We start from the raw sequence: 17,851 nt of genomic DNA on the forward strand, positions 1-17,851 counted from the left end.
TTTAGGAAACTTCTAAACTTGTACGTGATTTTTTTGTGTATAATTCACTACTGTTTCCTCAGCTCCTAGAACAATTTCTGGCATACTGTAGGTGCTCAATACTTATTGAATGAATGGGAATGAGCATTTGGTGGAGGGGTAGTGTTCAGGCTTTCATCTGATTCCCCGAGGGGCCCATGTTCAGAAAGCTTCTGGCTCCCTACATGTCCATCCTGGTAGCTGTACTGCAATGAGACAGGGTGGGAAAATTACAACCCCCCACCCCCCCTGCCAGATCCAAGGCCTCCCTCTTTTCTTTCTCCCACAACACCAGAGCCCCAACTTCCTGCATCTCAGTGACCCAACCCTCCTCCTGCAAAAATGTTGTCCTCATTAAGTTCTTTTTTTTTTTCCCCCTCATTCCCCTCCTCCCTCCTCTTTCTTTCTCTCAGGAACCACTTCTGGGAACTTTCGGGGCAAGGGTGTATTTATGCCCGTGTGTGTGTGTGTGTGTGTGTGTGTGTGTGTGTGTCGGGGCAAGGGTGTATTTATGCCCGTGTGTGTGTGTGTGTGTGTGTGTGTGTGTGTGTGTCGGGGCAAGGGTGTATTTATGCCCGTGGGGGTGTGTGTGTGTGTGTGTGTGTGTGTGTGTGTGTGTGTGTGTGTCGGGGCAAGGGTGTATTTATGCCTGTGTGTGTGTGTGTGTGTGTGTGTGTGTCTGGGAACTTTCGGGGCAAGGGTAGGCTTCACATCTCCTTAGCCTGGAGCCTCTTATACACCCAGAGGGGTCAAGGCCTGTCCAGAGCTGGGTGTTTCCTCCTCCTGCTCTCCAGTCTGGTTCTGGAAGGACAGCCATTCCTGGTTGACCCCTGAGGGCCAGGGGAGGGAGGGGAACGCCATTAGCCAGGGCAGCAGCCTTGACCACTCTGGGGCGTGGGAACAGAGGCAGAGGCAGGGAGGGGAAAGGGAACCCAGGATGGTCTCAGCACTGACTCACCGGCTGTGTGACCTTGGGCTAATGACTTGGCCTCTCTGGTGAATAGTGCCTGGGATCATTCCCAGAGTTCCTTCTAATTCAGGTCCTCTGGTCACCCTTTTCCCAGGATGGGCAAGGGATTAGGGTTACACAATCCCACAGGGTCTTGTATTTCTTCCATCATTGGATTCCTTCAAGAGAAATCCCAAAGCTGACACTGATCCTTGCTTGCTCCACCCTGACCCTGGTCCAGCTGTCAGCATTTCCTGCCTGGGCTTCTGGCTTCTGCCTTTACTTGCCCTATTCTGTTCCCTACTCAACAGCTTGGGACTCCTGTTAACATTTAAGTCAATCCCAAATGTTCTTTGCTAAGAGCCCCTCTGTGGTTCCCATTTATCTTGTAATAAAAGGCAAGGTCCTCGTATGGATTCACAATGCTCTGGGACATCGGCGCCTGTCCCTACCTGTCTCATCTCCATTCTTAATGTCCTCCCACACCTTCGCTCCCACCACACTGCTGGGTGTACTTGCTGGCCCTCAAAATTCAGGCACTCTCTTACTCCAGGGCTTTCAACCTGCTGTTCCCTCTGCCTGCAGTGCTCTCCCATCTGAACCCTCACCTCCTTCAGGTCTTTTCTCAAATGCCCCCTTCTCAGTGAGCCCTCCCCACTCTCCTGATCCAGATCAGACTCCATGTCTTTTTCTGTCCTCTCAATTGGCTTTATTTTGCTCCATTATCCTTACCAATTCCATTTTTTTTTTGGCTGCACCACACAGCATATGGGATCTTAGTTCACCAACTAAGGATTGAACCTGTGCTCCTTGCAGTGGAAGTGCGGAGTCTTAACCACTGGACTGCCAAGGAAGTCCTTCGATTCCAAATTTAATATTTATCTTTATTTACTCATTTACTGTGAGCTCCATGATGGCGGGGCCTGGGCTGTCTTGGTCACTGTTTGTTTATACCAGCCAGCATAGGTATAAATAAATCTCTCTTGAATGAATGAATACCCTTCTCTTGTCCTGAGCCCCGTTCCCAAGCCTATCCTGCTCCCTGCTCCTCCAGACAGTTGACCAATGGCCTTTTATTTGGATTCTGACATGCTCCCTCCTCCTCCTCAGGCCTCACTTGGAGAAATCTGTTTATCTCCAAACTCTGAAATGTTCTGTCCTGCTCTCTCTCTACTCTATATGACCAGGTGCTTCCCAAAGACACAAGTGATTGTTTAATACTCAATGAATTTCTCCTTCCACTTTCCCCTTGAATCACAGACTTTTACTCCCTTGTTGGAAATAATCCTGACTTCTTTGTCTTTACCTTCTGGAAACTTAATCTATTGGTCCCCTCCTCTAGGAAGCCATTTCCATCCCCCAGACTGTGCCAGAGACCCTCTTGGGTTCCCCCAGCCCCTGGGCTCCCCTGCCTGAGCCCTGCCCACTCTGGAGCATCACCCTCCCGGGATAGCTCTGTCTCTTCCATTGGAAGGGGAGCCGTGAGGACAGAGGCAGAGCTGCCATTTGTCACTGCCGGGTCAGGCACCACCCAGCACAGGGCTTGGCACAGTTCTACTGAATTGTCAGAGGGTCATGGCAGAGGATGATGACTGATCAGTGACACATCAGCCTCACTGTTTTCCTATTTTCTTACATTTTATGAATAGTATCAGGGCCTTATTTACATACAATTTGCATACACTGGGCCAGAAGGGAAGGGAGTGGGGGAGTGGGGGCTCTGCAGGATTCAAGGTTCACTGTGCCGGCGGCAGCATCTTCAGCTGCACCTGGTCCCCTTGGGTGGGCAGAGCTGCCCCCCAGCCGGCTGCCATGGCCTTGGCCATGCTGTTCCTCTTGGAAGTGAGCGGGGTCTCCAGCGTGAGCGAGGCGTTGGCCATCTCCTGGGGCTTGTCGCTGGCCAGAAAGCGGAGCAGGTGGTGCAGGCCCTTGGCCACGTCACTGCGGGCGCCCTCGTTGACGAGACAGTAGAGGATGGGATCAGCCACGCAGTTGAGGCTGGTGAAGGCCAGCGAGCTGTGATATGCCGAGAAGACTCGCTCCTCGAAGCCACAGTCCCGGGGGCGTCGCAGGTAGACAGCGCTCCGCGACAGCAGGAGCACGTGGTAGGGCGCGAAGCAGACCAGCACGATGGCGATGAGGCTGAGGGCCAGCCTCTTGATCTTGACCTTCTCCTGGCGCTCGGTGGACACGCTGCCCCGCACGGCCCGCAGGATGCCGCGGTAGGACAGCAGCATGAGGGCCCAGGGGAAGAGGAAGCCCACGAAGACCCGGTAGAGGTTCATCCAGGCCACCCAGCCCTCCATGGGGAACTTCTCGAAGCAGAAGGTGTGGTTATAACGGTCGCGGAAGAGCTCGTCATGGAACAGGGGTGCCGAGTTGGCACCCAGCTCCGTGGCCCAGACCACGGAGCTCACGGCCACAGCCGTCTTGACACGGCGCAGGCGGGTGAACCGCAGCGGGTGGGCCACGGCCAGGTACCGGTCCACCGAGATGCAGCACAGGAAGGCGATGCTGATGTAGATGTTGGTGTAAAAGATGAACCCGAAGAGCTTGCAGGAGCCGGGGCCATGGATCCAGTTGTCGTGGTGCAGGAAGTAGTCCACCCACAGCGGCAGGGTGCAGATGTACAGCAGGTCAGCGATGCTGAGGTTCATCAGGTACACGCCCAACTCGTTGCGTTGCCTCACCTGGCGGTAGGCGGCCCACAGGGCCAGGCAGTTGGTGGGCAGCCCCACACCAATGACGAAGATGTAGAGGGAGGGTGGGAAGAGGTGGTCCACGCGAGAGTCCACATGGCAGCCCTCCAAGGTGCGGTTGCCCATCCTTGGCACTGGGTCTTTTGGGGTGCTTCCCCTGGCCCACGGGGGCTGTGGGGCCACGGGGGGCGGGAGGCCATCAGGCCTCCCTGAGCCCCCTCCTTGGAGGCTCAGGGGAACATGGTGGGGGGCAGTTCACGGGGTTAGAGGATGAGGTGGGCTGCGAATCGTGGGCCAGGTTAGGCAGGGAAGGACAGAGGCTTCAGAGGGAAAAGTTGGAGAAGGGATAGAATTACGACAGGAGGGAGGTTTGGGGGTGGCAGGATTAACAAAGAGCTTTATCAAGGAGGTTTTATAGACCCAACCAGAGCTTAAATGGGAGAGTGCTGGGGTAACACACGATTGACCAAGGGGAGTGTTTATACGGGAGAGATGAAGGCATCAGTGGGCAGTGGTGAGAGACAGAGATTTGTGGAGGATGTAGAAAGTAAGCATGGCTATGCTGAAGTAACAGTGAGGTGAAATGTCCAAGAAGACGCAGGAAATGTATGGGATAGTATTGAGATAGGGCAGCCCACAGTTTGGGAGTGGAGAAGACCAGGCCAGATGGATAGGGGTGCTGACACCTCCTAGGAACCCAGTAAAGAAATAAGGAAATAAGGGAGGTAACCAAAGAGGAGAAGACTACAAAAAAAGGGGGTGTCCTATGAGGGATGAAAGATAGGGAGGACTTAGTCTGGGGAATGTGGAAGGGTTTTAAAGAAACAGGAAGGTGGTGAGTAACGGCTCTGTCAGCACAGGGTTACCAATACAGGAAGTTTAACGGGGACATGGGAGGGGCTCCAGCTTGGTCCTGATGGGGGCTGAGCAGTTGAGATGAGGTGGCCCTGCTTCACAGTTCAGAGCTGACTCTGCGGTACCTGTGGGGAAAGAGGACTGCCGTGAGAGGTGTCAGGGACTTCCCTCTGCTCCCCACGCCCTTTTGTCATTGACTCTGGTGAGCTCCAGAGGGTAGGCACCTTAATGATGCTTAATCTAAGCAACAGATCACTGAAAACACAGATTTGAGATGTCAGTTATAGTTTTTCCCTAATAGTTTTTTTTTTCAAACTTTCTTCCAGAAACCACTTAAAACTGGCACAAGTCTCATATCATGCTTTGGGAAATGCTGAACTAGTTTCACCTATCATATTATAGACATAGAGACAGGACCCAGAGAGGCTGGGTCACTCCCCTCAAGGGATGTACAGCAAGGCAGTCATGGAACCAGCTTCCTACTCCTAACCCAGGGCTCCAAATTCTTGACAATGATGATGATGGTGGTGATAATAACAACTAAAGTTTTTTTTGAGTCCTGTTACATAGCAGACCTTGTCTTTTGCACTTTGTGGATGTGAATTTATTTGACAAACTGAGGCACACAGCAGTTCAGAGACCTGTCCAAGGTCCTGATAATGGGAGAGGGAGAAAATCTTGGCTCTCACCTCCTTTCTCCAGCCTGAACGTCAGTTTTCACCCAAGAAAAATTGGACAGAGAGAGGCCCTCAGCTGACAGCCCATGGAAGCATAGCTGCAGGGGGCTGGGGCAGGGAAGTTATGAGAACGCAATCTACCAAGGGGGAGCCCTGGGGGCAGTGCCAGGAGTCCCCTCCCTCAGAGACCACCCCCTTCATTATCTCTTCCCGCTTCTCTCTGACTTCCCCGAGTGAGAGTCTTGGGCATGTCACCCCCTGGTCCTGGGGAGATCTTCAAGCACAGAGCAAAAGACAGTGTTGGACCAAGCCCGGGACCACTGTCAGCCCCCGAGAGGAGGGGAGTGAAGTCCTGAAGTAGAGGCACCTTTAGAGGCCATTCCATCCAGCGGTTTGCATCAGTTTGTAGGCTGTGGAACCACTTAAAAGAAAACAACATATCTCAACAGGAAATCTCATCTACGACAGTGAAAAGGGGAAGTTACTCAGTGCTCTAGATAAAAGGAGGTGGCGGGAGGAAGTCCACCTCTGAAGGGTCCCCAGGACACATTTTGAAAACCACTGGTTGAGTCAGTAGGACAGATGAGGAAACCGAGGGGCCAAAAAGGGGAAGGGATGAGCCCCAAGGCATCCAGCAGGCCCACAGGAACCTCCCAGGTGCCTGAGCAGCATCTTCCCATGGGAGAGTCCTCTGGGCTCTCCCTAACCTCCACACTAAATTCTGAACCCACTCTAAAACCCCGGGCATGTCTCTAAAACCCCTGGGCATGTCTCTAAACCCCAGCCGCTGCCCACTCTGCTCCACCATGACCGCTGGTTTGGACCTTGCAGTTGAGCCTCCCCAAGGCTTTCCTGCATGCCACTCTGGCTTCCCTCCACTCACTTCCCACGTGGCAGCCAGACAGTTCTCTCTAACATGTCCATCAGCTCTTGTTATTAATCTTTCTCTGCTTGAAATCCTCCAATAACTTCCCCATGGACTTGGGACAAAATCTCAAGTCTTCCCCCCAGGTGACAAGGCGCTGCCTGACCAGCCTTCGCAGCCTAGCTGACTTTCGTGCCCACCTCTCCCTCCCCCACCTCAGCAGACTCAAGGCTGGACCTTCTTTCCAGTCTCACCACCTCTGTCCTTCCTTCCAATCTACTTAGGACTAGCTCCCATACCTCCATCACTTCCTCAGGGAGGCCCTCTCTACCCACAGTCCTGCCCACCCACACCCACCCATTGTGTGGAGGAATTACAGGAATCACAGAATCTCAAGATAGGGCTCTCCTTTTCCAGGAGGTTACATCCTATTTGAGGAGAACTTCAGTTTCTCCAACATCTGAGTGCCTCCTCTAGGCCCTGCACGGGACTGGACACTGAAGATAAATATAAATAAGACATGATTTCTGCCATCATAGATGGCTGGTGGGAGAGAGGTACACACGTCTGTGAGGTGCTTCTTGTTAGTTTACTCACAGCTGGAGAAGGTTGTTGTAAAAGTCAAGGCAAGAAAGAGGACTGAGTCAGGACAGAGGCAATGGCTATGAAGTTGATGTTAAAGGGATAGATTGAATAGATTGGGTACTTGGAAGTTCAAAAAGTGAGGGAAATCTGTCATTATTGAAGGAAATTTAGAAAATGCACAAATGCAAAATGAAAATATGCTTATCCATAGTCCCAGGGCTTCCTTGGTGGCTCAATGGTTAAAAAAAAAAGTATGCCTGTCAACATAGGACACATGGGTTCCATCCCTGGGTTGGGAAGATCCCCTGGGAAAGGAAATAGCAACCCATTCCAGTATTCTTGCCTAGGGGAAAACCCATGGACAGAGGAGCCTGGCGGGCTACAGTCCGTGGGGTCGTAAAAGAGTCAGACATGACTGAGTGACTAAACAACTCTCTTCACATCACCTCGCATCTTGTTTGTGTCTGCCTGTCTGTCTTGAATGGACATTCTGGGAGAGCAGGGACCGGGTATTGACTGCTGTAGCTATCGCCAGCACCCAGGACAGGCCCAGCATACAGTAGGCACTCAATAAATGCCTTTGGACTCAGGGAACAGGCATTTGGTCAGCCCTTGCTCCCACACAGGCTCCCCCTCCCCTTGAGGCAGCACCACCCCCCACTTCAAGCTCCAGCGAGTCCCTGCAGGGTCCCAGAGATAAAGAGATGAGGAAGGAAAAAGTGAAAAGGGCAGGCTCTCTCTGCTGCATAATTGACTTTGAAAGGTCAGGGCTGAGTCCCGGCTTAGTAAATCCTACCCCCTGTGGGGTCCTCCAGGACAGAAGGGCGGCCTGCACCTCAGACTCACAGACACTCCTGGATCCTGTGGAGATGGGAGGGAGGGGGCTTGCTGCTGACTGGAACAGTGCAATCTGGTCCCTCCCTTTGAACTGAACCACCCCTCCTTCAGCCTGGAACAAATCACTCAAAACACCTCTCTCTCTCTCTGCCCTGGGTCTCTCCTTCAGCCTGTAACACCAAGGGAATTACTTCTCCTTCAGGAGCCTCAGTTTCCCCTTCTGCATGAAGGGGAGGTGGGGCACAACTTTTATACCAGTCACGTCACAGATACAAAAATCTTTGGGACTTCCTGGTGGTCCAGTGGTTAAGGCTCCTTGCTTCCACTGCAGGGGGTGTGGGCTTGATCCCTGGTCTGCAGAACTAGGATTCTGCATGCTGCATGGCATGGCCCCCCCCCCAAAAAAAAACACACAGAAGAAAATATCAATTCAATACAAACTCTTACAGAAAATTGAAGAGGATAAAACATCTCCCAACTTATTCACAGGGAACTATATTCAATATCCTGTGAGAAATGAAATAGTTCCTGCTGTATCAGTAAACAAGGATGTCACAGTCACCAGCAACTGCGGCCACAATGGATGGTGAGCTGGTGAGCCTTGAGGGAACTCAGGAAGGAAAGAATACCTGCCATCTAGCAGCCATCAGACTGCAACCACTCCCCATGGTGAGTTCCCCCTACCCCTAGGAAGCTCAGGATGTGAAAACACAGGATACTGACCCCAGATAGCTGAGGTGCAAATCAAAAGAATGATTTCACTGAGCCCAGACTCTTACATCTTCCCATAATACATAGAAAAGCGCTAAATTCCTCAACTTGGGATATCTGGTTTTCTTTAATTGACAATAATCTTCTGATGTTCAGACTACCTGCCCTTTGTTGCAAAACATCTATATAACCTGGCTCCTTGGAGCATGTTTTCTCTGGGTGACTTGAGATGCTGACTCCCAGGCTTGAAGTCCTAAAAATCCTCACCCAGTAAAATGTAACTTAACTCTCAACTTTTAGGTTATGAATAATTTTGTGTGTGAATATTTTCTTAACTCCACATCCGTGACAAACTATAATGGAAAGAATATTTAAAAAACAAGAATGTGTATAACTGAGTCACTTTGCCATATAGCAGAGATGGGCACAACATTGTCAATCAACTACTGTTGTTGTTCAGTTGCTAAGTCACGTCCAGCCCTTTGTAACCCCATGGACTGCAGCACGCCAGGCTCCTCTGTCTGTCCTCTACCATCTCCTGGAGTTTGCTCACATTCATGTCCATTGAGTCAGTGATGCTATCTAACAGCACCAAAATCAACTATACTTCAACTTGAAAAATAAAATTAACTTTAAAGAAAGAAACAAAATCCTTGGTAGAGGTGATATTATCTATAAATTGAGCAGTGTTCGAACAATTATTACTATTCCACAGGCACTGCGGAGCTGACATGAGAAATGAACCAGTTCATAATGAGAGGAGGCGCTTAGAGTGGAGAAATTCCCTTTGTCCCACCCTCTCAAGAACCCCCCAGTTCTTCTGAGGCTGGGGTGGGTACACAGGCCGGAGACTGATTTCCTGCAGACAAAGGAAATGCACTTCCCATTGCTAATTTCCTCCAGGGGCAACCAGTAGGACACTCGCCCCTCCCTCCTCCTCTCCCTCTTCTTCAACCCACCTGCTTCTTGGGGGATGCTAGGCGTGGGGGGAGGGGCATTCAGCCCTCTCGTCTCCCCCACCTGAGATCTGCCCAACATCAACCCCCCCACACAAAGATACCAACAAGGCAGTTAGCTGTCTAAGTCACATGACATGTCAAGGCTGCCTAGATCAGTCGTTCTTAACGAAAAAGAATGTTTTCTCTCTTCCCTCCCTGCACTCTTGTAATTTTTTCTCAAGTCTTTCTGAGGTTCTCAGCCCTCTTTGAGACTCTGCTGAAAAACCCACAGACTCTCTCACCACCAGAAGGCAAGTGACCTCGGGGGTCTTGCGTGCCCCTCCATCACCTGACTCCCTTGCCCAGCAGTCTCTCCCCCAAGCCCACACCCCCCAACCTCCTGGTCCCTGCTGGTCCCTCTCAGAGGGCCAGGGAAGAGAGATAAGTTGGGAATGTGGAGCGATAGTGGGGTGACAGAAAGGACTGTCAGACCCCTGACCCTACTTTGCACAGTCTCAGCTGCTCAAGCCAGCTTCTCAGTCCTGCAAGGCTGAAGGCTTGGGGCTAGGGGCTTGAAAGGGCAAGAGGGAGAGGTAATATAGCCCCCACACCCCCTTCACTCACCAGCCTTGTCCTAGAAGCCTCCAGGTCACCTCTCTCACTCCCCACTTCCCTCCTCTGAAGGCTCCTGCTCCCCTGTCAGCCCCGTGGGGACCAGTCAGCTCCGGTTGGTCTGCTCATTAGGGGAACGAAATGTGATCACAGAGCCTCGCTCCCCACCTGGCGCCTTGGCGGCTGGCCGGCGGAAACCGGGGACAGTCAGGCCACCGTGACCACTCTGCTGGCCTCAGTTTCCCCATTTCTACCGAAGGGATACCCATCCCCCCACACATGTCCCCCACACCACCCAGAAGGGACACCAGGGAGGGTCCTTGACTCTACTCCTCGGATGTTCTAGATTCCCAAGGCTCTCAGATCCTCAGGTTCTATTGTTAGTCCAGGCCATGGTTTACTATTCTATTATTATAACCTTTTAGAGCTTTACCTTCCTTCCACTCTATTATTATTATTATGGCGGCTTCCATACCCTTACCTTTCTAGGTTTCCAATATCCCAGGAAATTCACATTCCAGGATTCTCAAGTTCTATTGTTAGAACGCTCTATGCTTTTTTTAAAAAAAAAATTGTACAACTTTCATAATCTATTATTAAACTCTCAGTGATCATTATCTTTGCCCACCAAACATGAATCTGTATTTCCCCTTTCTTTTTTACAGATATGGTGAACCCCATTTCCTTTTTCTCCCTTTCTTTCTTCTGGTTTTGTGTTTGTTTTTTTTTTTTTTTTACATTCCAGCAGCCTGAAGTTCTAAAATTGTGCAGAATTGTAAAATACTAAGAATTCAATGTTGGCGGGGGGTGGGTAGTCACATTTACCTGGCCCCTAAATTCTTTCTCCCTGGTGGGGACACTAAGAGCCCAGGCTGCCTCTCTATACCTGGCCCAGAAACTTTGTCTCATCCCACCCCACTGGATCACATACTGGCTGAGGCTGAGTTATTATTTGTCTAGACACAAACCAAATTATAGGCCCTGTCCTGCAGGAGCAGTGGGCTTCATGGGGAGGGTCAGGAGACAGAGTCAGGCGGGAGTGAATCTCTGCCCCCCTCCCCACTTCCCCTCTTCTCTTCCCTCCTCTGAAATTCCACCCCTTCCACTCCAACCAACTCTTATCCCCTCTCCCTCTCCACCACTGTGGCTTTAGAAATATTTTCTCTCCTCTGCTTCTAAAAAACGCTCCCTCCTGGGTTCCAGCCATTCACACTTACCCTGGCATTCTTCCCTCTTCCCTGTGAAGACCTCCTTCCCCACATTAATCTGAGGTAGTGGCAGCAAAAGAAGCCACTTCTTTGGATTTGGGCTTCAGTGGAACCAGAGTCCCAACCCAGCCTGAAACTGATTCACCTTGGGGACCTCTACACTTGGGCCTCAGTTTCCCCATCTCTGAAATGGGGGGTTTGGTCTAGCTGGCTCTGACAGCACTTTTGAGCTCTTGATTGCGACCACTGAAAACTGCCAATATTCCAAAGCCCATCTTTTTGGACTGAAAGATTCAAATACCCCAAGGCCTTTAACTTGAAGGTTTGAGCTCTCCCAATCTTCCTTTCGGATCATTCTCACATACTTGGGTCCTTTCATGCAAAGACTTCACATTCAAAACTGACGATACTCTAATTTAAAAATTAATTTAAAAAAAAGAGTTCACATTCAAAACTTCTTGATGCTGTGATTCCCAGAGTTTTGGAGCTCCCTCCCCCCCGAAAAAACTATCAGTCTCTCTCATTTTCTCCTACTGAAGCCCCGCCCAGAGAGGACAACCTCCCCATCCTCACCCCAAACCTGAAGTTAAGCTCATCCACAGAGACAGAGTTGGGGGGCCCTTGGTGAATTCTTCCCCAGTGGTTTAGCGGTAAAGATTCTGCCTGCAGTGCAGGAGAAGCAGGAAGATGTGGGTTTGATCCCTGGAGGGGAGGATCTCCTGGAGAAGAAAATGGCAACCCACTCCAGTATTCTTGCCTGGAAAATCCCATGAACAGTGGAGCCTGGCGGGCTACAGTCAACGGGGTCGCAAAGAGTCGGACACAACTGAGCACGCAGGGACACACTGGTGAGTTCAAGAGAAGTGTGGCTGGTGGAGGGCCCTGGTTGGGGGTGAGGAGGGGTATGGCCCCCATCATCTTTATCTCTGCCCTCCAGAAAATCCCCCAGACCTCATCCCACCTGAGTATATATGACATTCATTCCACAACCAGCATCTCACAGAAATTCCAGAGCTGTCCTTCAGGGTGGTTGAAGCGGGGGGGCGGAGGGGGGGGGCGGGGATGAAGCCACGGCAGGAAGGAGTTAATGGGTGACCCAGCCAAATCCTGGACTGGAGGAAGTTGGGGAGGAAGTTCACCCCCTCCCCCAGCCAGGAATTCCTGAAATTGGAGGGTGGGGTGGGGGCAACCTCCAGAGCAATGGGGTGACTCTGTTAAGGGGGAGCCCAGGTCACAGGGGTCCTCAAAGTCCACCTGCCCCGGTGGTAATCCTACTGCCCCCTACCCGACTCCCAAGAAGATCCTCAGCCCAGGGGAAAGTTGGAGAAGGATGACGACGGAGTGAAGTTGCCAGAACCGGGTCTAAGATACGTGGAGACAGAGACAGCGGCATACGGAGAGATGGAGAGATAGAGAGACAGGAAGAAAAAAGGCAAAGAGATGCCCAGAAACGGGGAGACGGAGGCAGAGAGATCCGTATAGACTGAGAGTTCATCAAGACCCAGGGATACAGGCAAACGGAGTGAGAGAGAGACGGAGAGGCAGAGATAAAAGATACCGACACAGAGACATCGAGATGGCGAAGGGGAGACACGAGCAGAGGGAGAGGGACCGCAGATCCAGAGAGACATCAGAGACCGACGGAGAGATGGAGACAGACCCAGAGACAAAGTCAGCCGCGGAGACGCAGGGAGAGCCAGCCCCAGAGAGGGGCGGGGACCGAGGCCACGCGGGAGACTGAGGCAGCGGACGGACGCGGGGACGAGCGGCCGCCGGGGCCGCGGGACCTGCGCGGACCGGGGAGGAACCGGCGCCTACCTGCGCGGGGCGGCTGGACGGGGCGGGCGGCGCCTCTCCCTGCGGCTGGGGGATCCGGGCTCCGCGGCGGCGCAGGGACCCGGCGGCGACTCCTCCCGGCCCCGGGCCAGAGCCACCAGCCGAGGCCCCGCCCCGCCCCGACCGGGCCCGCCCCCGTTAACTCCTCCATTATCGCTCCCCCTTAACCCCTTCACCCCACTAAAGCCTTCCAGCTCTGGAGAAACCTCACCTGCTGGTGAAACACCCCCGAGTCCTTCAACGTCCCCAGCCTGGAAGCCTCCATCTCATAAATTCCTTTACTTACCTCTCTCCAACCCTGCACTCCTACTAGGTAAAGCCTTAAGCTTTGGGGAGGTGGGGGACGGGGGTTTAGGGAGACCCCAGACCCAAGTCATTAACTTTGTGGTCACTGCACTCCCACTTCCCCAAGGGAGAGAATGAGGGGTCTGTTAGTTCCCCATGCCCATGGTCAGGGCCACCCCTGGAAGGAATCTCTCTTGGGGTTTCCAGCTCCAGCCCTGTCTCTTGCCCAGACTTAGGGTGGTGACCTTTGGGTGCCTCTGTTTCCTCTTCTGATCGTGTGGTCTCTCATAGTCCTTTTATCATGAGGATGTCATACTATAAAGTCTGTAAAACATGACATCCCCACCCAAGACTTCCTTTCTCCCTGCTTTATTTGCTTTTCCCCATAGAAAGTGTCCCAACAGTCTGTGTATTCCACTTCTTTTGTTGTTGTTTTTCTAATTATCTGCCTTCCCACTAGGAGGAGTGTCATTTTTCTGTTTGGTTACTTTACTACATAGTACATGTGCAGTACACGTTGTTTTCAAGGAGTAAATACATAAATATTAAATGCTGCAAAAATATCTGCTGATTTATATGTTATCATCATCTCCTTCATAAACTGATCCATTCTTAGGCAAAGCACTTTGGACAGACCTGGGATGTAACACTTAAAAGTGACAACTAATAAAAAATAAATTTTATTTTTTTAGGAAAAAGTGACAGCTAGGACTTCCTTGGTGGTTCAGTGGCTAAGACTCTGAGCTGCCAATGCAGGGAGCCTGGGTTCGATCTCTGGTCAGGGAGCTAGATCCCATACTTGGCAACCAAGACCTGGCACAGTGTGGAGGAAAAGTGACAGCTATCGGGCTTGCAAATTCTTTTTTGTTTATTTATTATTCTTTTAGTATAATAATTATTGGGGCTTCCTCAGGGGCTCAGCTGGTAAAGAACCCATCTGCCAATGCCAGAGATGCAAGAGACAAGGGTTCAATCCCTAGGTGGGGAAGATCACCTGGAGAAGGAAATGGTAACCCACTCCAGTATTCTTGCCTGGAAAATTCCGTGGACAGGGAAGGCTGGCAGGCTACAGCCCATGGGGTCGCAGAATCAGACATGACTGAGCACGCACGCACGTGCACACTCTCACACACACACAGTGATAATTATTATTTTGGCTACTCTGGGTCTTCATTGTGGCGTGAGGGCTTCTCTAGTTGAGGTGCGCTGACTTCGTTGCCCCATGGCATGTAGGATCCTAGTTCCCTGACCAGGCATGGAATCTGCTTCCCCTGCATTGGAAGGCTGATTTTTAACAACTGGACCACCAGGAAAATCCCTGTTTATTTATTTTGAGAATAAAAATGCCGGGATCTTAAGGGAGCAGCCCAATAAGTTGTGACAAACAGATACACCCATGTGACTAAGCACCCAAATTAAAACATAAACATTTCCATCACCAGCGACCACTGTTTTGTTTAGGTTTTTTGCTCCTTTCCAGGGCACTCACCCTCTACTTTACCCCCAGAGACACTCCATGCCTTTTTTTTTTTTTTTTTTTTACTGGAAATGAGTGTTGCCTGTTCTCGAACTTCATGGAAATGAAATGAAACAGTTCTGTTCTGCTTTGTTTAAGGTAGCTATTATAATCATTCACTGTGTGGCCTTGGACAGGTGACTTCACCTCTCTGAACCATAGTACCCCTTTCCTCTCAGGGCTCTGGAGGCAAATAGAAAGTAAGAGTTAACCAAGTACCCAAGTGACCTGAAATGCACACAGGAATAAAAGCTTTTTGCTTCTACCCTCCCTCAAGGGGACAGGCAGAGAGACATACCAATGGAAGTGTCATGAAGAATTTAGCCCCTCTCCACAAATAACCCCATGTAAAGTTTACCAGCTTTCAGACAAGTCCTCCCGTCAGCTCCTTGGCCATCCCAAGGTCCTTCTAAAGAGAAACTCTGAGGTGCCCTGGTGGGCGAGGGTCCCCTTCTCTCATGGACTCACCCTAAGTTTATAACGTGATTCAATTAGGATTCTGGCAGGAAACAGGTAGCCATTCAAAGAGCTCATGTGCTGAATCGCTTCAGTAGTGCCTACTCTTTGCGACCCTATGGACTGTAACCTGCCAGACTCCTCTGTCCAAGGGATTGCCATTCTCTTCTCCAGGGGATCTTCCTGATTCAGGGGCCGAATCCAGATCTCCCACACTGCAGGCAGGTTCTTTACCGTCTGAGCCACAAGAGGAGCTGTAGCTCTAGATAGAGAACATCCACTGGCAAAACTGCAGGGATGCAGAGAGAGGCCTGGGAAATAAATACTCCAACCTCTTCCCCCACTACTGACCTTCAGATTTCCTGTCAGTGCTTGTAACGGGAAGAACCCAACCAATGGACTCTCATGCATGAAGTCCACACAGGGCACTCTCACAGTACCCAGAGCTGGAGGAGAAAGGCTGAGAGTGACCCTTAGGTGCACTGTGGAGAATCACCTGCACTCAGTTCAGTTCAGTTCATTCACTCAGACGTGTCCGACTCTTTGCGACCCCATGGGCTGCAGCATGCCAGGCCTCCCTGTCCATCACCAACTCCCGGAGCTTACCCAAACTCATGTCCAGTGAGTCGGTGATGCCATCCAACCATCTCATCCTCTGTCGTCCCCTTCTCCTTCGGCCTTCAATCTTTCCCAGCACCTGCACTATTCTCCCAGAACTTTCTATGCATATTTTTCCACGCAGGTCTGAGGCTGGGCACAAGGGGGCGACAGAGCTCCAAGACCCAGGGAAAGGGATGCTTTGATGGAGCTGGACCACTTACTTCCCCAGAACTTGGACAGTAGGGAAGGGTCAAAAAGCTGGAGGACAGGAAAGCAGACTTTGATCCCAGGAAAGGAGAGTTTGATCGAAAACGTAGGGGTCTGGAGTCGGGATATGATTGCTGGACTCTGCCTATCGAATGGGAGTTGTCTGGGTGGACAAATTCAAAAGGGTATACCAGCAGGGAAGGAACAGCATGTGCTGAAGCTCAGAGGCATGAAATGTCACAGGGAAGGGCAAGTACCGCGATTCAAGTGGCTGGAGATAAGAGATGGGGACAGGAGAAGATGTTGGCCTGAAAAGGAAGAAATGAGGGAAAAATAAGGGCAGCTAACAATGACCACTTACTACAGTCAAAGTACCATTCTAAGCACTTCATGTGAATAACTCAGACTGGAAACTGCATCTCTGCCTCTTCTAGTTCTCCAGCTTGCTGATTGACCCAGCAGATCTTGGGACTTATCAGTTTCCACAATTGAGGGAACCAATTCCTTATAATATATAAACCCCACTGGCTCTGTTTGTCTGGGGTTTTCTCTGACTAATACACTACTTCAAAACTGAAACTAGATGTTATCAAGCAGGATATCCTATCACTAATTTAAAGACTTCTTTAGAATATCATCGCATACCTGAAGTACGTTCAGCCCAGATGACAGAACTCATTGTGCTTATTAGGGCTTGTTAACTAGCCAAAGACCAGAGAGCAAACATACTTGTATATAAACAGCAGGTATAATTTGGAAATACTGTAGAAACAAAAGGGAATTTATAACCTTTTCCGGAATCCTCCTGAAAAAAATCTATACATGTGATAAAACTGCATACACACACATAGACACAAGAGGACATGTAAAACAGGTTAAATCTGAATAAGGTCTGTAGACTCACCAGGGCCAGTTTCCAAGTTTGCTAGTGTAGTATAGTTGCATAGGATGTTACCACCGGGGTAAACTCGATGAAGGGTATAGAGGACCTCTCTATTCTCTGTTGGCAACTTCCTCTGAGTCTATAGTTATTTCAGAATTGTTAACCGCATACACACAGAGGTTTCTCAAAAAGTTAAACAGAATTACCATATGGCCCAGTAATTCTACTCCTAGGTATATACCCAAGAGAAATGAAAACATATGTCCAAATAACATCTTGTATATGAATGTTTGGGCTCCCCAGGTGGCGCTAGCAGTAAGGAGTCCGCCTGCCAACACAGGAGATGTAATACGAGACATGGGTTCAATCCCTGAGTCAAGAAAATCCCTTGGAGGAGGGCATAACAACTCCAATATTCTTGCCTGGAGAATCCCATGGACAAAGGAGCTGTGTGGGCTACAGTTCATAGGGTCACAAAAAGTCAAACGTAACCGAAGCAACTTAGCATGCATGCATATGTATGAATATTTATCACAGCATTATTCACAACAGCAGAAGATGGAACCCAAACTTTCATCATGTGTGAACGGCTAACACCAAACTATAAGTCATAGCAAAATGGTTGTTGTTTTAAGCAATTGAGTTTTTTAACTCTCCTTTGAACTTTTTTTTTAAAGAAAGTATTTTATTTTTAATTACTTGGCCACACTGGATCTAGTTGCAGCATGTAGTATCTAATTCCCTGACCAGGTATCGAACCCAGGCCCCCACCATTGGAAACACAAAGTCCTAGCTACTAGACCACCAGGGAAGTCCTGCTAAACCATTAAATTTTGAAAAGCTTTGTTCTGAAACAATAGATACTGGGAACAGGGGTCTTCAAACTCTCAGAAACATTGCTGACCCTGCCCTCCAGTGTACCACTCACCTTGACATAAATAGGCTGAGGTGGCTGGTAACTTCATCTCCCTTCCTCCCTTCCGAGAGAACTCCCCCACCATTCCATGAGGTGTAGGTGGGGCTATCAGTCCTAGGTATCATACATTAACCCCTTCCTAAGCAAAGAGATGAGCCAGTGACCCAGGCCTGGCCAATCACATGACCCTAGCCCCTA

The 17,851-nt window shown here is 50.4% G+C and overlaps 1 protein-coding gene across 2 annotated transcripts; it reads right to left on the minus strand.

Moving 5' to 3' along the window:
- Window positions 1–1,669: 1,669 nt before the first annotated feature.
- On the minus strand, window positions 1,670–12,870 carry GPR4 (G protein-coupled receptor 4). Of its 2 annotated transcripts, none has more exons than XM_061139618.1 (2): window positions 12,773–12,870; window positions 1,670–4,646 (listed from the first exon to the last, which is right to left on the minus strand). In XM_061139618.1, exon 2 carries the CDS (start codon window positions 3,790–3,792, stop codon window positions 2,704–2,706), a length of 1,089 nt encoding a protein of 362 aa, XP_060995601.1. In that variant the 5' UTR covers window positions 3,793–4,646; window positions 12,773–12,870; the 3' UTR covers window positions 1,670–2,703. The 2 variants fall into 2 exon arrangements, with proteins under 2 accessions (XP_060995601.1, XP_060995602.1); XM_061139619.1 differs by lacking the exon at window positions 12,773–12,870 and adding an exon at window positions 9,759–10,236.
- Between the last annotated feature and the right edge of the window lie 4,981 nt (window positions 12,871–17,851).

The sequence above is a fragment of the Dama dama genome, chromosome 4 (assembly GCF_033118175.1).
Source record: "Dama dama isolate Ldn47 chromosome 4, ASM3311817v1, whole genome shotgun sequence".
Taxonomy (NCBI): Eukaryota; Metazoa; Chordata; class Mammalia; order Artiodactyla; family Cervidae; genus Dama; species Dama dama.

Bases quoted from the DNA above. Each gene is read 5' to 3' on its own strand.
- GPR4 (XM_061139618.1), bottom strand. From the start codon at position 3,792: ATGGGCAACCGCACCTTGGAGGGCTGCCATGTGGACTCTCGCGTGGAC.